The sequence below is a fragment of the Lissotriton vulgaris genome, chromosome 12 (genome assembly GCF_964263255.1).
Source record: "Lissotriton vulgaris chromosome 12, aLisVul1.2, whole genome shotgun sequence".
Taxonomy (NCBI): domain Eukaryota; kingdom Metazoa; phylum Chordata; class Amphibia; order Caudata; family Salamandridae; genus Lissotriton; species Lissotriton vulgaris.
Window position 1 is genome coordinate 79,968,405 of NC_141700.1, and position 27,107 is coordinate 79,995,511.

The following is a 27,107-nucleotide window of genomic DNA, read 5'->3' on the forward strand; positions in this document are numbered from 1 at the left end:
TGTCAAAGCAGAGTGGTGTGCACTGCTTGCATAGGTGCAGCATATGCTGCACTTCCTAGATTTGATAACATTGTCCCCGCTCTCCCTACACCATCTCCATACATCATTTTATGAGAAGAGGTTTGCTCAGCTGTCAGCTCTAATGTACTTGTGCACTGAGTGAGGTTTCCCTGGACCATTACAACTTGTCCTGAACAAATGTTGTTGTGGTAAACATTTTCTACTCCTTGTGCTACATCAGCTGTGTTTGTGAGTAGCTTGCACTTATGCTGCCTTGGTTGTACTTATCCTGTGTACATTGCTTCTTCCTATGCAGTACATGTTTGGAACATGAGTGTATGTATACTGCTGGTGTCTGTGTGGGCCAGTTCAGTGTGTGTACCAGAAGCTTGCTCAGTTGCAGCATCCGGTGCTGGGCCTATGAGCGGCTGAAGCCTGCACTGTTACTACTACTGCAATGTTAGCTCTCAGTGGGAGAGGATCTTTCACTGATGGTGAATATTTCTGTACAGGCATAAGACATTTCTGCTGCTGTCTATGGAAGCCCTTCCTACTGCTGCATGAGCTGCACCTGCTCTGTTTGTGCTGGGAGCTTGCTCTACTGCTCTCAATGTTGAGGCTGTAAACTTGCATGGCCGCTGCCTGCCTCCAACGTACCTGTTGTGTGTGCTTCTGTGCATGTGCATGTGTGTGTGTGTATGTGTGTGTGTGCGTGTGTGTGTGTGAAAGAGTAAGACAACACTTATTTTACTGTACATTTTGTGCTCAGCAATGCATGTGTGCGTTGTATGCTCGTTTGTTCTGCCAATCCTGTCCCTGTTCTGTGTGGGAGGAGGTTGTCCGCTCTCTGTTGCTTGTGGTGTATGTGAAGTACATATACATAGGAGTCTGGACTGCTGCTTCTCTACCTTTTGTGTATGACCCGGGCTTTTGTAGCTGACACCTGTAAGTGACTATTCTGTTACTTTGAGAAAAGCTTCTTCTACGACTGCTTGCGCTGAAACTATTCTGTGTGTGCAAGAAGCATTAACAGCCGCAGTGCGTGTCGGTGGCGGCTGCCATAAAATAAAAGTGGGGGCAGGGGATGGACAGACGGGGGTGAGGGACGGGGAAGAGATGGGGAAGGGATGGGGAAAATAATAATTAAAACATGTTTTACCTTTCCTTTTGCTGCCACTGCCTCTGATGCCTGCCTCGGTGCTCTCCCAGCAGTCTTTGAAAAAACAGGCTCCCTGCCCAATCCAGATGCTGCTTTCACTATGAGAAACCGGTCCCCGGAAGCTTGTCTCCTTTCTGCTGAAGAAATGGCTTGGTAGTTTAGTCTGCCCTGTTCCCATGATGCACTGGGCCAGGGACAGACTGATTTGCATATAGCCAGGTTCTGAGCTGGGATGGTGCAGTGAGCTAAATAACGGTGATGGATCAAGCCCTGATCTTTGCACTGGGTAAGAGTGGTCTGCTTAATTCAGACACTCTGTTCATCACCACCCCCTTTTCTGAATCGCTTTCACTATGAGAGCAGCACCAGGATTGGTCTGAGCGCTCAGGCAGAGCCTGGGAGCCTGCGATCATTCTCCAACATGGCTGTGAGCACAGTTGGGTTGGAGAAATAGAAATGCACCTGTCTGTTTGGCCGGCCTAAGACGGACGGCCAAACTTACATGCGCACTTCTAAGTGTCCACCACTCCTCCCGCCCCCACCCCGCCCTACAGGCGTGCCTAAACCAGTCACAAAAAAATAAAATGATGTTTTATTATCATTTTATTTTTTCTGTCTCTGACGAATGGGGCGACGCTTCTCCACCAATACGGAGGAGCCGCCCCTGGTGTGTGTGTGTGAGTGACTGTGTGTCAACATTACAATCCCGCTTTCATATGTTTTGTTTGAGTGTAGTATGCACTGCAGCCATCTCTGATGCACCTGTACTGTGAGATTGAAGGTTGCACTGCAGTTACAGCTGGGATCTGCTCTGCGTCTCTGTGAGAGCAGCTCCCACTGCTGCTGTGTTTTTTATGCGAGAGAAGATGGAGCTGTTGATGCAGTGCAGTACTTGATCTTTGTGTGGGAGGAAAGCTTACACTGTGACTGTTCTGCGCTTTCATGTATTTGTGTCTCTTTAAAGAACCTTTCACTGCTACTGAAAAACATTTATACTGCAGTTTCCCTGATGGAGCTTGAAACACTGATCATAATATGAGTTTGTTACTGGAGATCATGTCGTCACTATACAGCGTCAAAACAATTGCCTCGGGTTATGGTTCTTTTGCATATTTTCTCTCCCATAACCTTGCCTCAGCCATCTCCAACCCCTAATAGACTCAAGCAAGGCCTTCTATTTCAACAGTATATGTATGTATGTACCTACATAGAGAGACACACAGGCTGGTGGAGAAACAGATATATTGACAATTGATATATAGATTGAAATTCAAAAAGAATCATTTTGAAATACAATTAAGGTTACACTGGTGTAGACTACAACACTTTACAAGCAGAAATACATCACGAATATGCTTTTAAGCAATCACAACAAAGCATTACACGAATCTTAACTCACCTGCTCCATCCTGTCATTGATGATAACCAGGTCTGCCTGACTTGTCTGACATTCTAATCTGCTTTTGTCCCATGAGAGTTTGTTTTTAGAAGAGAAATAGCATTTCCCATTGTACGGCTGCCAATCTGTGGGGCAGACCCAGAAGAAGAACTCTGAAAGACAAAGGTACAGTGAGAACAACCAACAACAATACCTCTGTTGTGTCAGACGTGAGGCCCCAGGGTGCTCTAATGGGGAACTCAAGCCACATTCTGTTATTGATGGGGGTGACTCTAGGGCCCTGAGCCTAAGCATAGGAGATTCTAACTTCACCACCCACTGGCCTGAATGTATATTTGTGCAGTTGCTCTTTACAGTGGCCCCGCATGTTCAGCGGCCTGTCCCTGCATTACTGGTTTAGCTTTTTAGGATTGCTCCTGCTCAGAATACCATCTAACATAACCAAAGGTACCAGTTCCTTTCTACTTGTACTCAGGAAAAATACCATTAACACCTTCCTTGCGCTAGGTCTAACCCACACGTCCCGAAAGCTCAAGCCCTTTAAAAATGGAATTCCTCTATTGCCAACAACACATGCATCAACTAGCAAAAACCCAGGTCAACGACATGAGCTGGGACGTATTTATACAGCAAGTGTCACTCAATGCCAAGTCACTCTGATATACCCAGCACCTCACCCACAAGGAAGTCAAAGCTCCAGGAGTCAAAAAGTGTCTAGTATCAGCATTTTCTTCTAATCTAAACAAAGAGAAATGTTTCCTCCCAGAGGGTGACTTCAGAACTACTGGTCAAGCCCTTGCCCTCTGGTGTCTGGATGGTGGCAACAATCTGCTCCACAGACTGCCACACTGACACCAAGGGCAGTCCTCACACCAAAACACTACTTATCAAGAGACTTAAGAAATAAGAGCATATCATCTCACCCCCACGAACAATCTTTCTGAGAAGCTCACTATGCCCAGTGCATCTCAGCACGCCCTGCCCAGAACACCACCAGACTGGAGTCTAAAGTACAAAACTGAAAATCAGAGCAAGGGCCAATTTCATCCCGGCACAGAGGATCTGTAATGATCCCAGCATCCACCAGGACTATCGAAAGGATTTTCAATATGGATTTGGCATTAGAAATGTCCAGGCCTGCGTGTGCCTCTCGTCTGCCTGTAGCACAGTACAAACACTGGTCCATGCTAGAGTACTTACGCCCACAATCAGTGCCAGAAGTTCTCTCTTTGCACCCGATGTACTTCATTGCCAGGCTGAGATTGCTCTCCAGTTGTGCCAACTTTTCCTGGGTAAGCTGGGCTCTGGCAGTAACTGTTGAATCTAAGAAGATTGGAGAAAGGAGTAACAGTGACTTGAACTGAATTGTCTTTAAAGGGATATTATTTCATGTTTCATTTCTGGTACTTAAAAAGGAAGTACAGGCACACACTGTCATTTATTGAATTAGGAAAGGGGTGAAAATAGTACTGTTCACTTAAAGTTTCACATTGTTCTCTTACATATAGAATGGTATTGAAAACAGTCCAGTGAGTGCAGTGACAAAATGGGCAGAAAATGCCATTTGATGACGCTAATTTGATCACATTTGCTGAACAGTAGAATCAGAGGAGACTTTGGGAAAGTCTAATTTCCTAATAAAACTGTAGAAAGGCTCTCCCGCCTAGGAAGAGAACCTCCCTGCGCACAACTATTCAATGAGACCAGCCGGTCTAATGATGTAAACAAAGATTCACAAAATTCTGTTCATATCCGAACTTAATCAGATTTCCAGTATTTATTCCAGTTCAAATTTCATGTTTCACCATTTATAATCCATATCAAATGCGTAAAGAATTCAGGCGTGTTATGTCATCACACTACCCAATGCATTTCGGGCATGGCCCGTCATCAGGGGTTAACTCTACAGACAAAAAGAAAAACAACCGCTGTAATGATCTGATCTAAGAATACCCAAAAAATAACGTAGTCTCAGCATGATATAACGTGACACACAGTGACTGTGTAAATCCTGAAATAATAAAATTGTAGCGCTAATAAACTGATAACCAATAAAGTGTTTCAAAGTTCACCATAAATAAAGATATCAAGTCAAGAAGTCATGCAGGTGTAGTAAACCTAGTAAGGAAAAAACGCTGTGAGCAGGAGATAAAAAAACGCTGCCAAACGTGATAGATACCGCGTGTAGATAGAAGGCACCAAGTGAACGAAACGTCTAAATGTTAAACTACCCTGTGAGGGATAGAAACGGCAGGTCCCCGGTAAAGGGTACTTACATGCGTGATGATAAAGCGCGGACTCCGCGGAGTTCCGTGAGTGTGAGCGGAGCGAAGAGCAAAGGTGAGGTACCAAGTAAACTCACTAAACATAAAGATAGGACTGCAAACCCGAAATCAAGTGAGTGTGGGCGCCATCTTTAAAGGTGCAAAAATGAAGCAAGCAGTGAATCAAGAGAGATAAAAAGACACAGTGGAAACGAATGATAAGAGCAGTAAACAGATCACAAATAACATAAAAATTCAATGCGATCATTTAGACCCGAGGGGGCCATCGTGGATAGAAAACGAATCCAAAAATTCTCCCTTTTCAGCAAATTGTTCTTATTGTTCATTGTAATCGGAACCTGTTCCAGTACTTGAAATTTCAGTTGAGCCACTGAATGTCTATTCTCCAAGAAGTGTGTGGCTACACTAGATTTTTGGTTACCAATGCGGATGTTGCTTTTGTGTTCCAAGATCCTAGTGCGGATCTTCCTCTCCGTGTGTCCCACATAACATTTGCCACAAGGGCATTTCAGTGCGTATATCACATTTTTGCTATTACATGTGGCATTCACTTTCAATTTTATAGGATGGCCTTTCATGGGATGGTTAATCGAATTGCCTTGGATGCAATTATTGCAGTTACTGCAATTGAAACACGGTTTCAGACCATTGTAAGTGATTTTAGTCTTGGGGCGATTGGTATCGCTCAGGATCTCCTTCAGATTTTTTCCTCGGGTGAATGCAAAGATAGGTGGTTCTCTGAATAGTCCTTTGAAATCTGGTTCTAATGTCAATATAGACCAGTGTCTACGTATAATCCTTTGGAATTGTGTGGATGCTCTGGAGAACTTTGAGACTACTACCATTCGGTCGGATGGAGTCTTCAGCTTGGGCTGTAGTAAGGATGCTCTAGTGCATTTCTCGCTCCTCTGTATGGCTACATCCAGTATAGGGGTAGGGTACCCCCGTGCTCGTAGACGTTCCAAGGTGGTGTTGATCTGGATTTTGCTCTCATCTGCTTTGGATACTATTCTTTTTATCCTGAGAATCTGTGCATACGGTAAATTGTTCTTGAGTCCCCAGCGATGGAAACTCTGATAGTGTAGAGTAGAGTTCCTGTCGGTAGGTTTTCGAAAGATCGTAGTAGACCATTCCCCAAGTTCTCTCACAATTTTTACGTCCAAATAATGGACGCACGATGTACTGTGATCCCATGTAAATTGAATTCTTTGAGTTATTTGATTCCAAGTGTTGAGAAAAGTTATGAGTGTTTCACTGGAACCTACCCATAATAGAAAAATGTCATCAATGTATCGGAGGTATAACCTCCCGTGTTGTTGCCATAAGTCTTGGGAGAGGATATGATTTTCTTCAAAGATACGCATGAAGGTATTAGCGTAGCAAGGAGCAGCCGAATTTCCCATAGCCGTACCATTCAACTGTAGAAACCATTTGTCAAAAACAGTGAAGTAACTGTGGTATAACGTAAAAATGGTAAGTTCCATCAGAAATACTTTTAGGTCCTGATCAAGATCTGATTTAGCCAGGGTTCTTTCAATGGCATCAATCCCCCCGTCGTGAGGGATTGATGTATACAGGGAACTGACATCCACTGTACACATTATGATGTTGGAGTCTTTCAGTTCATTCATAACCGGTTCCAACTTCAAGAGAAAATCGGTAGTATCTTTAACAAAAGAGTCTGATGTGATGACAAATGGCTGGAGGTATTTATCCAAAAATTTACCCACATTTTCGTGAATGCTGTTTCTTGTCGACACAATGGGTCGAAAGGGAGGGTCAGTTGGATGTTTATGCAGTTTCGGCAACATGTATAATGTTGGTGGCTTAGGATTGGTCGGTGTTAGATATCTTTTTGTTCTGTCATTAATGGTGCCGTTGTCAAATGCCCTGTTGATGATGGTGATCAGGTCGTTGGTGTACTCCCTCGTGGGGTCCCCAGGTAAGACATCATAGGTGTTGGTATCCCCAACATGAGATGTGACCTTTCTTTCATAAAAGATGGTGTCCATGATGACCAGGGCACCACCTTTGTCAGCATTTTGACAAATGATCTCCTGGTTATCCGCTATTTTTTGAAGAATATTTCTCTCTTTGCGAGTGAGGTTCCCTCGTGTCGCAGGTTGCATGAAAGGGAGTTTCAATATTTCTTGTCTGACTAGGTTTTCATATGCGTCAATGATTTTGTGACTCTGAGGTGCTAAGAATGTACTATGAGGTCGTAGACCTCTGAGCATATCCTCATCCTGTATTGTCATAGGACAAATGTTTTGAAAGTAGTGTTTCAAACGTATGTTACGTATCAGTTTGAAGGTGCTCACTTCAAGTTCCAAAGTGTTGGTACCAATAGTAGGAACAAACGATTGTCCTTTCTGTAAAACCTGGATCTCTTCCTCAGACAAGGTGAAAGAAGAAATGTTAATTACTAGGTTGTCATCCTTATTTAACGTCTTCCCTTTGCTTTCTTGCTTTTTGCTGGCGGAGTTTTTTCTGGTTCCTCGGCGGGTTTTTCCCCCCCGGGGTCTCCTTGTTGGTTGGAGCCTGGCTCTAAAAAAGGAACCGCAGTCGTTGTTGAGGTGCTGGGAGTCTGAACGTCACCATCTGGTCTTGTCTTTGTAGGTCCTGCCCTTTGATCATCTTCAGAAGATGAAGTCTCATTAGCTGAGAAAGGGTTGTACGGCTTGTTGGTGCGTCGGCGGGCATATACCTCTGCCCAGGTATATACCTCGCCGAGTTTATAGTCGATGGTATCCCTTTTAAATTTTCTGAATTTTCTCTCCTGTGTTTCGCGTGTGTGTTTGTCCAATTGTATATTGATATCATCCAACATTTTTTTCAGGTCGTCTTCGAAAAAAAAAAAAAAAATGTTGGATGATATCAATATACAATTGGACAAACACACACGCGAAACACAGGAGAGAAAATTCAGAAAATTTAAAAGGGATACCATCGACTATAAACTCGGCGAGGTATATACCTGGGCAGAGGTATATGCCCGCCGACGCACCAACAAGCCGTACAACCCTTTCTCAGCTAATGAGACTTCATCTTCTGAAGATGATCAAAGGGCAGGACCTACAAAGACAAGACCAGATGGTGACGTTCAGACTCCCAGCACCTCAACAACGACTGCGGTTCCTTTTTTAGAGCCAGGCTCCAACCAACAAGGAGACCCCGGGGGGGAAAAACCCGCCGAGGAACCAGAAAAAACTCCGCCAGCAAAAAGCAAGAAAGCAAAGGGAAGACGTTAAATAAGGATGACAACCTAGTAATTAACATTTCTTCTTTCACCTTGTCTGAGGAAGAGATCCAGGTTTTACAGAAAGGACAATCGTTTGTTCCTACTATTGGTACCAACACTTTGGAACTTGAAGTGAGCACCTTCAAACTGATACGTAACATACGTTTGAAACACTACTTTCAAAACATTTGTCCTATGACAATACAGGATGAGGATATGCTCAGAGGTCTACGACCTCATAGTACATTCTTAGCACCTCAGAGTCACAAAATCATTGACGCATATGAAAACCTAGTCAGACAAGAAATATTGAAACTCCCTTTCATGCAACCTGCGACACGAGGGAACCTCACTCGCAAAGAGAGAAATATTCTTCAAAAAATAGCGGATAACCAGGAGATCATTTGTCAAAATGCTGACAAAGGTGGTGCCCTGGTCATCATGGACACCATCTTTTATGAAAGAAAGGTCACATCTCATGTTGGGGATACCAACACCTATGATGTCTTACCTGGGGACCCCACGAGGGAGTACACCAACGACCTGATCACCATCATCAACAGGGCATTTGACAACGGCACCATTAATGACAGAACAAAAAGATATCTAACACCGACCAATCCTAAGCCACCAACATTATACATGTTGCCGAAACTGCATAAACATCCAACTGACCCTCCCTTTCGACCCATTGTGTCGACAAGAAACAGCATTCACGAAAATGTGGGTAAATTTTTGGATAAATACCTCCAGCCATTTGTCATCACATCAGACTCCTTTGTTAAAGATACTACCGATTTTCTCTTGAAGTTGGAACCGGTTATGAATGAACTGAAAGACTCCAACATCATAATGTGTACAGTGGATGTCAGTTCCCTGTATACATCAATCCCTCACGACGGGGGGATTGATGCCATTGAAAGAACCCTGGCTAAATCAGATCTTGATCAGGACCTAAAAGTATTTCTGATGGAACTTACCATTTTTACGTTATACCACAGTTACTTCACTGTTTTTGACAAATGGTTTCTACAGTTGAATGGTACGGCTATGGGAAATTCGGCTGCTCCTTGCTACGCTAATACCTTCATGCGTATCTTTGAAGAAAATCATATCCTCTCCCAAGACTTATGGCAACAACACGGGAGGTTATACCTCCGATACATTGATGACATTTTTCTATTATGGGTAGGTTCCAGTGAAACACTCATAACTTTTCTCAACACTTGGAATCAAATAACTCAAAGAATTCAATTTACATGGGATCACAGTACATCGTGCGTCCATTATTTGGACGTAAAAATTGTGAGAGAACTTGGGGAATGGTCTACTACGATCTTTCGAAAACCTACCGACAGGAACTCTACTCTACACTATCAGAGTTTCCATCGCTGGGGACTCAAGAACAATTTACCGTATGCACAGATTCTCAGGATAAAAAGAATAGTATCCAAAGCAGATGAGAGCAAAATCCAGATCAACACCACCTTGGAACGTCTACGAGCACGGGGGTACCCTACCCCTATACTGGATGTAGCCATACAGAGGAGCGAGAAATGCACTAGAGCATCCTTACTACAGCCCAAGCTGAAGACTCCATCCGACCGAATGGTAGTAGTCTCAAAGTTCTCCAGAGCATCCACACAATTCCAAAGGATTATACGTAGACACTGGTCTATATTGACATTAGAACCAGATTTCAAAGGACTATTCAGAGAACCACCTATCTTTGCATTCACCCGAGGAAAAAATCTGAAGGAGATCCTGAGCGATACCAATCGCCCCAAGACTAAAATCACTTACAATGGTCTGAAACCGTGTTTCAATTGCAGTAACTGCAATAATTGCATCCAAGGCAATTCGATTAACCATCCCATGAAAGGCCATCCTATAAAATTGAAAGTGAATGCCACATGTAATAGCAAAAATGTGATATACGCACTGAAATGCCCTTGTGGCAAATGTTATGTGGGACACACGGAGAGGAAGATCCGCACTAGGATCTTGGAACACAAAAGCAACATCCGCATTGGTAACCAAAAATCTAGTGTAGCCACACACTTCTTGGAGAATAGACATTCAGTGGCTCAACTGAAATTTCAAGTACTGGAACAGGTTCCGATTACAATGAACAATAAGAACAATTTGCTGAAAAGGGAGAATTTTTGGATTCGTTTTCTATCCACGATGGCCCCCTCGGGTCTAAATGATCGCATTGAATTTTTATGTTATTTGTGATCTGTTTACTGCTCTTATCATTCGTTTCCACTGTGTCTTTTTATCTCTCTTGATTCACTGCTTGCTTCATTTTTGCACCTTTAAAGATGGCGCCCACACTCACTTGATTTCGGGTTTGCAGTCCTATCTTTATGTTTAGTGAGTTTACTTGGTACCTCACCTTTGCTCTTCGCTCCGCTCACACTCACGGAACTCCGCGGAGTCCGCGCTTTATCATCACGCATGTAAGTACCCTTTACCGGGGACCTGCCGTTTCTATCCCTCACAGGGTAGTTTAACATTTAGACGTTTCGTTCACTTGGTGCCTTCTATCTACACGCGGTATCTATCACGTTTGGCAGCGTTTTTTTATCTCCTGCTCACAGCGTTTTTTCCTTACTAGGTTTACTACACCTGCATGACTTCTTGACTTGATATCTTTATTTATGGTGAACTTTGAAACACTTTATTGGTTATCAGTTTATTAGCGCTACAATTTTATTATTTCAGGATTTACACAGTCACTGTGTGTCACGTTATATCATGCTGAGACTACGTTATTTTTTGGGTATTCTTAGATCAGATCATTACAGCGGTTGTTTTTCTTTTTGTCTGTAGAGTTAACCCCTGATGACGGGCCATGCCCGAAATGCATTGGGTAGTGTGATGACATAACACGCCTGAATTCTTTACGCATTTGATATGGATTATAAATGGTGAAACATGAAATTTGAACTGGAATAAATACTGGAAATCTGATTAAGTTCGGATATGAACAGAATTTTGTGAATCTTTGTTTACATCATTAGACCGGCTGGTCTCATTGAATAGTTGTGCGCAGGGAGGTTCTCTTCCTAGGCGGGAGAGCCTTTCTACAGTTTGCATACCATACACTGCCTGGCATGACAGTGTCTTCTCCCCGCTGCACACTACAACCTATCACAACTCCCACTTTGGTTTATCTCAGCTGTGCGAGCTCCACCATCTTTTTTCATTAATTTCCTAATAACTCATCAATTCTCTTAGAAAGTGTTCAAAGATAGCAAATCTTACTTACAGAGTATTATGCGGGCAATCAATGTAGCGACCAGCAGTAGGCTGATCACCAGTCCTACGTCTACCAGCTTCTTTGTTGACAGCATCTTCTTATCCTCTGTCTACGAGGTCTTTCTCATGGCAAGAAAACAAAACAATGTGTCTATTAGTTGGTTACTATAGGCCAAATTCCCCAAAAGGGATGCTTTGCATTTGTTTTCTTGCATCCTTTCAGAACCGTTCCTTACACATAAATCAGGTACCCTTTCACTGTTTGCCTGCTAAGGTTTTTTTGAAGAGTCTAATGCGATGTGCATGGCCATTGTTGAGTGTGAGGGGCCATGACTAAGGTAAATTAAATCCTTGATTGGTTCCAGGAGCCCCTCTGTTTCACCAGCAATTGTGATCAATAGCATATTACCCGCAGGGGATCTGCATGTAATGTTTTGACCACGTCATTTATCACATGTATCAGTTAGAAATACAGGTATTTAACCAGAAGCAGAATTCACAGGTTTAAAAATTAGGAACTGTAGTAAAATAACAATAAAAAACTTTGGGGCAGATGTAGGACCATTGGAAATTGTGAGACGCTAAATCCAATGTACAACAGTGTCAGAGACACTGTTGGCGATTTCCAATGGGATCGCAAAATGCGAGGCTCATCAATGTTCATGAGCCAGTCGTGACCCCATTGGGAATGGCCAGCCTCATGGATGGTGGATGTTGGAACTGGCCCTTCTTGCAGGGTTATCCCCGAACTTTTTGCTTCTTCCTCCCTTATTTTTCCTGACCTGTGGCTGTTGGCAATAGGACTCTGGGCACTTTACCACTGCTGATCGGTGCTAACGTGCATATGCTCTCTGTGTAAATTGTTATTGTAATTGGATATACATAATTGGCATATTTGTATCACCTAGAAGTCCCTAGTAAAGTGCACTGGGTGTGCCAGGGCTGGTGATGACAAATGCTACTAGTGGGCCTGCAGCACTGATTGTGCCACCCACAGGAGTAGCCCCAAAATGGTGTCTCAGGCCTGCCACCGCAGTGCCTGTGTGCAGTCTGTGAACTGCCATGTCCTCCTGGTCAGTGTCCCCACTGACTAGGCCTAACCCTTCCCTTTCTGTGCACATTGGTCGCCCCTATGGAAGGCCCAAGGTACCCCCTTGGGCAGTGTGCTGTGTATGTGAAAGGTAGAGCATGTACTTGTGCAGGAGACATGCTCTGGTAGTGAATTACAGCCATTTTCGTTTTTCATTGCTGCAAGGCTATCTTGCTCCATAGGCTATCATGGGGGATGCTGGCTACTGTGGCTACCAGCATATCTTCCCATAGGAACAAGATAGGACATACAAGTCTAGTATCCCTGAACTCAGAATTTAATAACACACCTTTTAGGAAAGGTTGTTTTTAAATCCTGCGTTTGAGAACAGCACTTTTAGAAGGTTGCTGTTCTCTTGTCTGCCCATTCTGTTTGCCTTGGCCTGTTTGTGTATTGACTGTCTGGTTTAAGAGTGACAGGGGCTGGGGATTCCCCAGGAGGCTGGTTAGCAGTGGTAAAGTGCTCAGAGTCCAAAGGCCAACAAAAAGATTGAGCAACAAGATAAGATAAGCAGGCAAAACATTTGGGGAAAGACCACCCGAAGGTTGAAAGGTCTAACCCAGAGGAGTAAAAGTCACAACTCATCTCGAATTGTACATCAATATTCTTTTGTTGCTCCAGGAATTTATAATAAAATCACTCTAAAGTTTTTTCAAATCCAAATTTAAATTGGCTTCTTCAGTGGGATGCAAATCGGTTCAAGTCAGATAGTGAGCACAGGATACATGTCTGGACATAACTAATTTGTCATCTTCCGTGGGATGCAGCTTGGTCCCAGTGGGATAGTGAGCACAGGACTCACATCTGGGCAGACTAATCACACTTGAGTGGTCACAATGAAAATACAAAAAAGTGATGAATGGAATGCTTGAATTCATCTCCTCCATTGGAAATTACTCTGGGTCGCATTGCAGTCCATCATTTTTTTGCTCAACATGCTTCATCAGATTAGACCCAGCCATATTCATATCAGCCTTGATCCTACTCCAATAGGAACCGCCCAGCCCGAACGGCCACGGCAGGTCCTTTTTGACAGAACACAAGCAGCCAAAGACCCAAAACACACGGTGAAACTGACTTCAGGTTGCTTGTATTCCGGTTCAGAAAGGACCTGGCTCACTCTTTTTTATGCAAACACATGGAGATGATGGACGAGTGCTGAAACTTTTCAGACACTTATCCCTGTCACAGTTCTGGGTTGACGTCATCATCATTGTTTAGCTTACTTCGCCACCTCAGTTCAGACCCAGCTATATGCAAATCAGTCTTGAGACTTTCTCACTCTTTTTTATGTGTTTTGGTTTACAATGGGAGCAACGCTTAAAAAGTACTAGCACTTTGTAGTTGTACATTTTGTATTTTGCAGATTTAATGTCTCATGGCTTCTGAGCCAGCCAACACCCTATTTCTCAACTTCCCCATGAAAACTACCTCTAAAATCTTTCACCATCTACTCCTCAAGTCCCACCTATGGAGAATGGAGACCCATAGATTGAAGTGGCTAGGATGTAAAAGGAACAATTGATGGACGAAAAGCTGAGCAATGCAAACATTCACCCCCAGTCACAAAGATCTGGGTTTAATCCATCATTCTTTTGCTCACCACGCCACCCCAGTTTGGACCCAGCCATATGCAAATCGGTCTTGACCCTGTTCCTCATGGGAACAGTCCAGCCTGAACTGCCAAGCCAGGTCCTCCCTTGACCGGAAACAAGCAACCTGGGACCACTTTTGGGGCATCACCCGTCATCAGGATGTAGACAGGGCTAACTTTAGAAATTCCATGAAAACATTGTTAGCTACAGACTGCATATTAGTGCATTCTGAGCACCGCTATTTGGTGGACTGCAGGGATAGCAATGTGACTGCAGTTTCTATAGTTCAAGGTGATGAAGTGTCTGGGTCAGGCCTGCTCTTTCAAGATTTAAAGATAGTGGCTCCTTATTTGGACCATCACTGTAGCAAGAATCCTCTACCACCTGCCACATGGGAATGAAAGAAGCAGTGGCGAGCTCCTTCTACTCAACATCAGTACCATATTGAAGATCCCATCACAAGCACTTCCACTGACCATGTGTGTCTGTAACTTTGCCACAGCACCAAAAGGCGCCGAGGTCCCTTGAGTGAGCTGTCCATCATAGTTGGGAAAGGGCGGGAAGACATTTGATACCACTAGTGTGTGGTGTGGGGCTTCTATGCGTGTTCACATGCCTCTTGTGTATAAAGGGTCAGAGAGCGAGCAGGGCAGCAGGTGAGGAGAAAGCAGCCTCCTGGTCACAGGAACGGGGATTGCGCTTGAGAAACTCAGGGATGCAAAGACCTCCCTCAGTAGTACAGCTAATTTTTGACGGCAGATTTGGGGTTAAAGCACACTTGCCCAGCCTCGACCGGGCTCACTAATGTTTTGGGCTGATTAAAACGTTACTGAATTTGAGCTTCAACTCGGGCACCTGCTTTATTTATATCTGTAAGAGCTTCCTGTTGAGGTTTAATTTTTGTGACAGGAGCCTCGTGCCAGAATGAATCCTGCCCTGCATAGTTATCCACGAAGATGCCACCGTTTTGTGCAATACCTCTACTCAACTGGAGTACTTTCTACTGGCTAATCCAGTAAGTGCTACCTCGTTGCAGTGGTCGAAGTGGGAAAAAAGTAGGGGAACTGTGGGTGGAGAATCAGGGGGCGGGAATAACCGAAGATTGAATCAGTGGGCAGAGTCAGGAGTGTGGCTAGAAATAGCAAACCATATCAATTTTTAGTACGTTTAGCATTTCACTGGCCAGTTACAGCTTATAACGTTATGTAATTAAAACAATGGATAAACATGTTTATTTGAGGTTTAATTCAGGAAAAATCAAACACTCATAGGGGACTACAGGTTTATGTAAAGCGTGTGAAATATAAGCAGGAACAACATGTTACCTTAATGCTTTTACTCTCATTGTTCAGAAATCCATGATTATTTTTTGTCTCAAACATTGACGTCATGAGTACAGGGCTCCTCCTGTACACATATGTTAAGCAGGGCTCAGAAGAGAAAGAGACTCTTCAGTAGAATCTAGACTCATGGAAACCCACAAAGGCTCCTGTATATTCATGCCAACCACCTCTTCTACCCATCACCTCTCCTGCCCATCACATCACCTGCCTGTCATGTCACCTGCCCGTCACTTCTTGTGCCCAGTCACCTCTCCTGCCCTATTGCCTCTCCTTCCACGTCACTTCTCCTGCCATGTCGCCTCTCCTGCCCCATCACTGCTCCTGCCCCGTTCACTGCTCCTGCCCCGTTCATTGCTCCTGCCCCGTTCACTGCTCCTGCCCCATTCAGTGCTCCTGCCCCATTCACTGCTCCTGCCTCGTTCACCACTCCTATCTGTTCACCGCTCCTGTCCTTTCACCGCTCCCGCCCGGTTACCATTCTAGCTCATGCCCCGTCACCTCTCCTGCCTGTCTCCTGCCCGTCACCTCCCCTGCTCCGTCATCTCTCCTGCCCCATCACCTCCCCTGCCCTGTCATCTCTCCTGCCCCATCACCTCTCCTGCCCCGTCACCTCTCCTGCCCCGTCACCTCTCCTGCCCAGTTACCTCTCTTGCCCAGTCACCTCTCCTGCCCAGTCACCTCTCCTATCCTGTTGCCTCTCCTGCCCCGTCACTTTTCCTGCCTCATCACATTTCCTACCTCATCACTTTTCCTGGCCTGTCACTACTCCTGCCCGTTCACTGCTCCTGTCCAGTCAGAACTCCTGCCCGATCACCGCCCCAGCCCCATCACTTCTCCTGTCCCATCAATTCTCCTGCCCCGTTCACTGCTCTTATCTGTTCACTGCCCCTATCCGTTCACTGCTCCTGCCGGTTACCGCTCCTGCCCATGTCTAATCACCGCTCCTGCCCCTTCACTTCTCCTGCCCCATCACTTCTCCTGCCCCGTCACTTCTCCTGCCCCATCACTTCTCCTGCCCCGTCACCTCTCCTGTCACGTCACTGATCCTGACACGTCAACTCTCCTGTCCCATCACTTCTCCTATCCGTTACTTCTCCTGCCCGTCACTTCTCCTGTCTTTCACTTCTCCTGCCCGTTACTTCTCCTGCCCGGTCACCTCTCCTGCCCTAGTACCTCTCCTTTCCTGTCGTCTCTTCTGCCCAGTCACTGCTCCTGCTCAGTTTACTCTGTGTACAACATTGACAAATTACACAAGGTGTCAAGTTCCCCACAGTACTCTGTTTGGGGAAAGCTCCTCTGTAATCACAAACTCCAATCTCACTGACACTTGATATGCTAAAAGGCAGAGGGGGCGCATTGTCAATCGAAATGGGATAATCTTCCTCAATGGGAATGACAATGGGCCTGCCCTCGGCCTGTGCGAGCTCAGGGAGGGGCTGCTGCAGCCTCTGGAGTTCAACAGAGAAGTGCGAGCAACCCCTGGAAGATGAAAGAAAAAAGGTATTGTTTTAAGTAGGACTTTTCTTACCGTCCCGGGATGCTTTTTTGAAAGTAAGAGGTAGGGGAACGGACTGAATTAATTTTTAGAAGTAGGGTCATGCCGTGCCCTTCCATCCCCGCCCACTTCTACCACTGCGTCATTGGGGAAATGATAGTGCTTTTCCTACATTACAGCTGCGTAGGGCCAGAAGATTTGTCTCCACTGACCATGTGTGCCTGTAACTTTGCCACAGCGCCAAATGACGCTGAGGTCCCTTGAGTGAGCTGTCCATCATAGTTGGGAAAGGGCGGGAAGACGTTTGATACCACTAGTGTGTGGTGCGGGGCTTCTATGCGTGTCAACATGCCTCGTGTATAAACGGTCAGAGAGCGAGCAGGGCAGCAGGTGAGGAGACAGCAGCCTCCTGGTCACAGGAACGGGGATTGCGCTTGAGAAACTAGGGATGCAAAGACCTCCCTTGGGTATTACAGATAATTTTCAACAGCAGATATGGGGTTAAAGCACACTTGCCCAGCCTCGAACGTGCTCACTAATGTTTTGGGCTGATGAAAACGTTACTGAATTTGAGCTTTAACTCGGGCACCTGCTTTATTTATATCTGTAAGTGCTTCCTGTTGAGGTTTAATTTTTGTGACAGGAGCGTCGTTCCAGAATGAATCCTGCCTTGCATAGTTATCCACGAAGATGCCACTGTTTTGTGCAATACCTCTACTCAACTGGAGTACTTTCTACTGGCTAATCCAGTAAGTGCTACCTCGTTTGGTAAATGATAGTGCTTTTCCTACACTGCAGCTGCGTAGGGCCAGAAGATTTGTCTCCACTGACCATCTGTGCCTGTAACTTTGCCACAGCGCCAAAAGGCGCTGAGGCCCCTTGAGTGAGCTGTCCATCATAGTTGGGAAAGGGCGGGAAGACGTTTGATACCGTTAGTGTATGGTGCAGGGCTTCTATGCTTGTTCACATGCCTCTTGTGTATAAAGGGTCAGAGAGTGAGCAGGGCAGCAGGTGAGGAGAAAGCATCCTCCTGGTCACAGGAACGGGGATTGCGCTCGAGAAACTCAGGGATGCAAGGACCTCCCTCGGGAATTACAGCTAATTTTCGACGGCAGATATGGGGTTAAAGCACACTTGCCCAGCCTCGAGCGTGCTCACTAATGTTTTGGGCTGATTAAAACGTTACTGAATTTGAGCTTCAACTCGGGCACCTGCTTTATTTATATCTGTAAGTGCTTCCTGTTGAGGTTTAATTTTTCGCCCTCAGGAAGCATTCACAGAGTTAAGGCAGGTGCCGGAGTTGAAGCTAACTTTGTAACCATTTTAGAATGGTGCCAGCAAGCACTCTGGCAGTTTGCCAGCGCCATTCTAAAATGGTTACAAAGTTAGCTTCAACTCAAGCACCTGCCTTAACTGTGCTTCCTGTGGACCCAAAAAAAAAATCCGCCCGCTCGCGAATTCGTGAATTGTTCGGCAATTTCGCAGATTCCCGGATCGCGAAATTGCCGAAAATTCACAAATTTCGCGAGCGGAGCGGATTTTGCGCCCATACTTAGTAAAGACCCTGCTAGAAGCAGCTCGCGACAGAGGGCATAGTGTTCATTGAAGATAAGCTCGGCTGCCCTTTAGAGGGCGGCCGCCGCAGGTGTGTATCCTTGGTATCTTGCGGAGGCGGCCCGACCAGCTCAGGTGCAGCCTGCAAGACAGCACTGTGAGTCCCGCTTGTCCAAGTCCTCGCACTTGCCCTTGCCCAGCCTTTCATCCTCTCCCTCTCCACTACTCTCCTCCACTACCCCCAGATGCGAGTCTGTGAAGCTGCACGTTGGAGCATCGGAACGTGGGGACCGCAGGGACTGCGGATCAACCAGTAAACTAATCTATCAGCATTAAGAACTGTTAATCAAAGTTAATCAAAGTTAATCAGACAACAACAAAATCAAATAACAAACAACATCAAATAAACAAATAATAGCAACAACTATAAAACAATAAATAGCAACAACAGCAACAGCAGTAACAGTAACAGTAACAACAAAAGTAACAACATCGACAAAAACAAACCGTCTCCAACACAGACAGTATATAGGTGACCATGTGGTCTGGGAAGGAGAGGCAGTCTGTAACAAATGTTATCAACAACAGAAAAAAGAAAAACAAGATCCTAAGAGAAACAACCGATTCAACCAAAAGTCGCCTTTCCACACTAACAACGCCAGCTGCAATTGCAGATGCAACTGCCTACAAGGGCTCCGGAAACCTAGTGAATATGCTGGCATACACCACTGGAGTCAAGCTATCCTGGCTGAAGACGGCTGATAGCCGGAAACCGGTCCTAGGATGCTTGATTCCGGTCCAGGAAAGACATGGCTTGGCAGTTCGGGCTGGACTGTTCCGATGAGGCACAGGGTCAAGGCTGATTTGCATATGGCCATGTCTGAACTGGGGTGGTGTGGAGTGCAAAAAAACAATAGATTTAGGCCCAGATCTATGTACTGGGGTAAATGTATGACATTGTTCTGCATTCTGTCCATCAACTATTGTTTTTGCATTCGTCACCCCGAGTGGGATGGGTATGCTCAGACGTGAGTCCCATGCTCTCCACACCACTAGAGTCAAGCTATCCTGGCTGAAGACAGCTGATAGCCAGAAACCGGTCCTAGGATGCTTGATTCCGGTCCAGGAAAGACATGGCTTGGAAGTTCAGGCTGAACTGTTCCCAGGAGGCACAGGGTCAAGGCTGATTTCACATGGCCGTGTCTGAACTGGGGTTGTGTGGAGTGCAAAAAACGATGGATCTAGATCCAGATCTCTGTACTGGGGTGAATGTATGACATTGTTCTGCATTCTGTCCATCAACTATTGTTCTTGCATTCATCACCCCGAGTGGGATGGGTATGCTCAGACGTGAGTCCCATGCTCTCCCCACCACTAGAGTCAAGCTATCCTGGCTGAAGACAGCTGATAGCCAGAAACCGGTCCTAGGATGCTTGATTCCGGTCCAGGAAAGACATGGCTTGGCAGTTCGGGCTGGACTGTTCCCATGAGGCACAGGGTCAAGGCTGATTTCACATGGCCATGTCTGAACTGGGGTGGTGTGGAGTGCAAAAAACGATGGATGTAGGCCAAGATCTCTGTACTGGGGTGAATGTATGACATTGTTCTGCATTCTGTCCATCAACTGTTGTTTTTGCATTTGTCACCCCGAGTGAGATGGGTATGCTCAGACGTGAGTCCCATGATCTCCATACCACTGGAGTCAAGCTATCCTGGCTGAAGACGGCTGATAGCCAGAAACTGGTCCTAGGATGCTTGATTCCGGTCCAGGAAATACATGGCTTGGCAGTTCGGGCTGTACTGTTCCCACGAGGCACAGGGTCAAGGCTGATTTGCATATGGCCATGTCTGAACTGGGGTGGTGTGGGGTGCAAAAAAACTATGGATTTAGGCCCAGATCTCTGTACTGGGGTGAATGTATGACATTGTTCTGCATTCTTTCCATCAACTGTTGTTTTTGCATTTGTCACCTCGAGTGGGATGGGTATGATCAGACGTGAGTCCCATGCTCTCCACACCACTGGAGTCAAGCTATCCTGGCTGAAGACGGCTGATGGCCAGAAACCGGTCCTAGGATGCTTGATTCCGGTCCAGGAAAGACATGGCTTGGCAGTTCAGACTGGACTGTTCCAATGAGGCACAGGGTCAAGGCGGATTTGCATATAGCCATGTCTGAACCGGGGTGGTGTGGAGTGCAGAAAAACGATGGATTTAGGCCCAGATCTTTGTACTGGGGTGAATGTATGACATTTTTCTGCATTCTGTCCATCAACTGTTGTTTTTGCATTTGTAAACTCGAGTGGGATGGGTATGCTCAGACGTGAGTCCCATGCTCCCCACACCACTGGAGTCAAGCTATCCTTGCTGAAGACAGCTGATAGCCATAAACCGGTCCTAGGATGCTTGATTCCGGCCCAGGAAAGACATGGCTTGGCAGTTCGGGCTTGACTGTTCCCATGAGGCACAGGGTCAAGGCTAATTTGCAGATGGCCATGTCTGAACTGGGGGGGTGTAGAGTGCCAAAAAACGAAGGATTTAGGCCCAGATCTCTGTACTGGGGTGAATGTATGACATTGTTCTGCATTCTGTCCATCAACTGTTGTTTTTGCATTTATCCATTCAATGACAGGCTTCTCAGAAACTGTCAATGGTAATCTTTCTGGTTTTTCAATGCTCAGCACCGTATAGTCTGCTCCACTTTGTGACAAAGAGATTTGTTTATCTGTAAGGTTAAATGCAGCAAATAATGACGTTGTGTTGATTAAACGCCATGGTACGTAGCCTGAACGAAGATTTTGTAACGTCCAGCCTAGCTGCATTATAGAACGTAATTGAGACTGGCCATGTTGTAACATCAGCAAGTCCTGCTCTATTATGTCAATCGCAGAGGATACAATGCTGTCCAAAGAATATATTCTGGAGGACAGAGTTGTTAACCCATTGTCCACTAGAGAGAGAGAGCTTTCTCTAAATTAATACGATCAATTTCTCGTATTCTTTCTGCAGTTTCCATTTGAGTTATTTCCCAAGCTTTGTTGTACGCAGTGTATATACCGGCACATATGAAATGTTTTTGACGTGGTTTGCGAGGCCCCATTAAGAAATCTCGCAAATCATTGCCTTCTTTAAGTAAAGATAAGTGTTGTTTGATTTCTGGAAGTGTAGATTTCTGTAGCCATTCAAGGCATAGCTCTCCTGCACTGTAAGTAGTTACTATCCCTGGATGTTGTCTCTGGGAATATCTTGGATCTGGCCTATTCACTGTGAACCCTTGTGTTTTGTTCAGGAATCTATCTTGACAGTTATTCGTGTCTATGGGTCAGATTAACCATTTTTTCCAATCAGGATTAGTTCTGTTTTGTTTTAAAATATAGGGTACGTCTATCTCCTCTTCTGTAGTATCATTACTGTCAGATGTGGATTTAGGTACAGACGGTTTATTTAAATCTTTTATCTTAGCCAGGCCAAGACAAGAAGTTTGTTGAACAGTGTCATTTAAAAACATTATTTGTTCTGGTATAATGCAGGCTCTGAACAGGGCTTCTAAACCTTGCACCTGCCAGTCTTTTGTGCCCCAGACAGTTTTTGTCTCAATGTTGTCTTTCCAAAAGTCAAAACCTAATGTAGACAGCTGAGCATAAAAGTTTGCAGAATAAATTTGTTTTGTATTGGTCAACATTGTTTTCATTCCTGTCTTATTCATATTTTTGAAATAAAAATGTTTCTGGATTTATAACATGAAACCCTGAGAAGTATGGAAACTTTTCATAAAATGTTTTTGAGCTACCCTTTGGTGGTGTTGGACAATGTTCGCATTGATTAAAAGTAAAAACATTTCTAAAGTTTGCAGATTTATGCAAATAATGGTGAGCATAATGATTAAAACAATACATTTGTTCATGATCTCATAAACCTTCTAAGTTATCATGTTCTGTGAATTTAGCTGACATTTCTAAGTCTGTCATCATGTTATTAACAGTTTCAAAGTCCCAATCATCAGAAAATGTGCTGGGTGATACAAAGACACTCAAAGAAACCTTGAATTGGTGTGGAATCTTCAGCAGTTCCACCGGGCCATAGATGTCATAATCAGTTCTGTCCCATGCTATACCACCAAGTATAGGAAAGGCTGTGATGTTCACTCATGAGAGGTCTCTTCGTTCATGATGGGATGATTTGTGAGGTTTCAGGAGCAAGTTGATTTTCTTACTTGCTGTTGAGGAAATATACATTTTATGGTCAAGAAATGTTCCCTAACGTGTACCCCACCGTCTCCATGTACGAGCTTAAAGTGCATGTAACTTCCCTCCTGTGCCAGCTATGAAGACGCAAATACATTTGCGTCCAACGTTAACATGTCCTCTTTCAGATCCACCCTGAACGGGTTGAATATTCCGTTCCTAAGTATGCCTTGCCAACGTCTTTTTGTGGTGTACTTTACACGTTTTTCAGCCCAGGCGAAGTAGGCCCTGAATTCTGCCATTGAGCCTTTTCCTGCCTTCTGACTCTGATTGCCTCAGCCTGGGCCTGCCTCTGTACCCGTGACCTCTGCCTTACTCCCTGCGCGGCTAACGGCGCTTAGCTCAGCCTGTTGCCTGCCAAGACTGTATTCAACCTTCGAATTATCTGCTCCGCTCCTCAAAAATACATTCCTGCCTACTAGTTCAAGTAAACATCCTTCCAGCTGCAGAGCAAAGGGCCCGACCTCACTGTCTCCGTGCAAGTAATTCATAGCTCCTGTTACCATGGTAGGCCCATGCCCCCTCGCATCTCATGCAGACACGTAGACGCTTATACACGCACTCACAGTCAGTATAGAATAGCCTCTGCCCAAGAGACCTTTCCCTCTAGATAATATGGTTCCCAAACATCAGATATCAGATATGATATAGGAACGAGTTGATCTGACATGCCAGACTTCTGTCTCTTTCCTCTAGTGTAAATATCAAGTCCCCTGTACCCTCCAGCTTCACGTCAATCACACGTCATGCAGCTGCGCGCGCATCCAGATCTCAGATTTCTGCTGACATTGCAAGATTCTGCTATGTACCCACCCACTTGTGACACTTTCATGTGACGTTTCTAGCACACACCTCTGTGTTCACGCCTAGTTCACGCCTAGTTCACGCCTTCTGATTACGTATTGCTAACACGTGTGTGCTCTTATCTTGTTTCTCTCAGCTGTTACGCCTACTGTATTGGTTTCCATTATATGATTTGAGTATAAAAGTTATGTATTGTCAATAAAGCATTGCTCTATCCCTTCCTGAACCCCAGTGGTGTCAGGAACCCGATATCCGGTTCAAGAACCATTCCTTTTTAAGGAATAAAACCCCTAAGAACTCTAACACCACTCTGCGTCTTTCTTTCCGATTGAGTTATTTTGTTTTTAGTACTTACCTGCATAGAAATTAGGACGGTAATTAAATATTTACCACATTATTTTGGCGCCCGAATAGGGACCCCTCCCCCACCCCACGCGCCGGTTGGTGCGTTGCAACCTTTGCCCCCTGCCATAAGTCAAGACGGACAATTACGCGTACCCGCAGGATTTCCTGTATCTCCCTCAGGCCTACGGAGGTGACGGAGACTGCGATCAGCACCCAGACGAGGCGGTGAGGAGTGCGGAGGATCCCGACCAGAGCCTAGCCGAAAGAAGCAAGGTCCGAGGTGTCAAGAGGCCCACCAGTTCCGAAGTATTCACGTATCGAGCCGAGTCGAGTCCAGTCCGGTCCAGTCCAGTCGAGTTTTCCGAGGCCTTCTGTTCCGTGCTTCCCGGTGAGTACCATTGCTGGGGACGCATCTAGACGGGTGCATTATTATGTATCCGGTAAAGACGGGTTTGGGTACACAAACACGGTCTGCACTGTTTTAGACAGTGTATCTGTACTGTTTAGCAGTACATCAGGTATTCAAGTTCTTGCACTGTTCTCAACAGTGTATCTGTACTGTTTAGCAGTACATCTAGTATCGAGGGTAGTCATATGTGTTCAAAATGTTTTCATGTGATTAATGTCGTGGTATGAGTGACTGTTTGATGTACATTACTGTGTTTTTGTGTAACTAGCTGTGTTCAGAGTAAGTAACAAGTATCGAGTATCCAGTACTAAGTAACAAGATGCCGTTTTTCAATAAATTAAGACAGATAGGAACTAGGAAAGGGATACTAGAGGAAGAAATTCCTGTCCCCCCTAGGGACACTCCTGGAAATTTTATGTACCATAAGCATGGCTTAGATGCCATACTGTACCTAGATTTATGGGCCGATTATACCAAGCACCTAGAGGAGAGACACAGGTGGCCCGTTACAGGAACATGGGATGCAGAGTGCATCCTGAGAGTAGAGGAAGCGCTATGGAAAAAGAAAGCCAGACAATGCCAGAAAGATGCCATAGAATTGTGGCGTAAAGAATCACATAAACGTGCCGAAAAAGCACTCCGAAAAGAAGATAAACATAGAGAAGAGTCGGATGAAGTCCGAGAAAACGAATTAGTTAATGAAGGGATCCGAGTAAAAGCAGAACAAGTAGACCGCATGCGAAACACTCTTGTAAATGGCATGTACTTTGTGGCCGAGGGTTTGCCTAAAGCCACTTCAGAAATACCGAAAGATCTGCCGCCACCATTGGTTCCAACTAAAGTAAGTCACAAGACCACCAAAGACATATTCCTTGCTTCCTATCTAGACGATGTAGCTCCCGCTTACACCAATCCACGTGCCAACGTACCGCCTACTGACGGTGACGGAGGTGGCAACCCGCTCCAAGACAATGTCCAGCCATTGCCGCAACAAAGTTCACCCGTTCGACAGCCTGCTCCACCTGCTCCTCCACCTCCACCACTTCCCACATCTAAGATTAATATACTAGATCCGTTTGCGCCTGATCCTAATAAGAGACAAGTTCAGGTACAGATACCGACTCCACAGACACACAATTTTCAAGCCTCCGCCACAGGAGGTGCGACAGGAGGTCTCCAGACTCCGCCATTAACACACAGATTAAACCTTAGGGACATAATGAAGCAACGTACACCCCAAACACCACGTTTCGACATGCTTAAAGATCCCCTTCCAATTTGCAGATACGATCCAGTACCCGGTAAAGACGATAGAATGTTGTTAGCATCACTACGTTTACGAAAAGTTACGGATTACCTAGTGTTATTTCCAGGAATGACTGAACACCTAGATAGAATATATCATTTTATCCAGACTGGGGAAAATCCTGAAAGTATTAAAGAGGCCCTGGCTCACCAGAAAGTTGACACTCAAGGTTGTATATTACGTTTCTTCATAAATTGCTTAATAAGAGAACGAGACAGGCCTGGAGTAGACCAGGAAGAGATGGAAGCACTAAACAGGTGGGGTCAAAATATAGCCGAAGGAAACCATGAGAAATTGAATTGTATAGCAAGTATGTACAAGAAAATCAGAAAAGCAGTAATAGAAATACACGAAAAAGAACAAGAAAAAGAAAAAGAAAGTGACAGGAATGACTCCTCCGAGGAGGACGGACCTGAAAAACATGACACGGCTAAAGAAATGATAGCGTATGTGGGTAAGGGAAATTACCTTAAGAAAGGCATTCGTCCAGAAAGCAAGAGAGTTTTTCTCTCTGGCATATCAAAACCGAGTTCTCCTGAATATCTGTTTCAAGGTACCAATAAAATTCTTCAAGAACGAATGGGGTATCATGTACTCAATTCTATGGATGAACAAGAACTAGCCCGGTCAGCAGTACTATGGGCTGACAATCCTAGCACATACAATGATGATACAGTAGCACAGACATTTCTGAACCTTTCCCCAGACGAGCAGAAATTAGCTGGTGTGTACATGATTCAGCATCTCATCACGTTATACAGACAACAACATTCTGATCCAGGTCCCTTACCTGATACATTAGAAGCACTACTTATGAATAGATGGAGAGGCCTAAGTACCAAGTTAATTCAAATAATTCTAGAACAACGGCGCAGATATAACGCTTTCTTAGGCCCACAATATGTTTCAGCTCCGCCCCCAGAAAGAAAAATGTTTCATTTTGACAGGCAGAATCCTTTACGAGAAGTACACCCAGTTATGAATGCCGATCATGCCTTGGAACGTGTGTTTGTGTACACACCTTTAACAAAGTTGGAATTGTTAGAAATGAAGAAACTAGTACCCTGTCATGATAAAGACCCTGCAGGTTTTCACCGAGAACTTAAGGACATGTTACTCATGGGAGATTACACGTATACGGATATTATGAAATTGTTAAAAGTACTGCTGCCCACCGGCATTTACGAGAAACTCAAGGAAAAAGAATGGGAGGTGGGAGATAAAAAGATTATTTGGACTGAAATAGAAGACGAGGAAAAAGCTTGTACTCCAGGGCTAGGCCTTGGGGACAAAGCTAAAGCATTACCAGGTTTAATAGTACAGGTTTTGCCAAGATTATTGACAGCTAAAAAGGAAGACTGGGACGCAATCTCAGCCTGTAAACAGAAACACGATGAGGATACTAGTGACTTCTATTCAAGATTCGAGAAATGTTTCATTATTAATAGTGGCCTGAAACCAGGTAGCGAGTCATATCCACATCTTTTTGTAACAAAATTAGTCGAGAATTCCCTGACACAAGTTCAGAACCGTGTATATAAAGTTGAAAGTACATGGCAAGCAAATACGCCATCCCA

The 27,107-nt window shown here is 44.9% G+C and overlaps 1 protein-coding gene across 1 annotated transcript in view; it reads right to left on the bottom strand.

Moving 5' to 3' along the window:
- LOC147673376 (hepatic lectin-like) overlaps nt 1-27,107 on the bottom strand; it is a 102,220-nt gene that overhangs the window by 26,409 nt on the left and 48,704 nt on the right. The window contains exons 2-4 of the mRNA XM_086947235.1: nt 11,359-11,467; nt 3,759-3,881; nt 2,559-2,710 (exon numbers count right to left, since the gene is read on the bottom strand). Of these exons, the coding sequence (XP_086803361.1) occupies nt 2,559-2,710; nt 3,759-3,881; nt 11,359-11,443 (360 nt within the window). The 5' untranslated portion in view covers nt 11,444-11,467. The remainder of the gene's footprint in view (nt 1-2,558; nt 2,711-3,758; nt 3,882-11,358; nt 11,468-27,107) is intronic.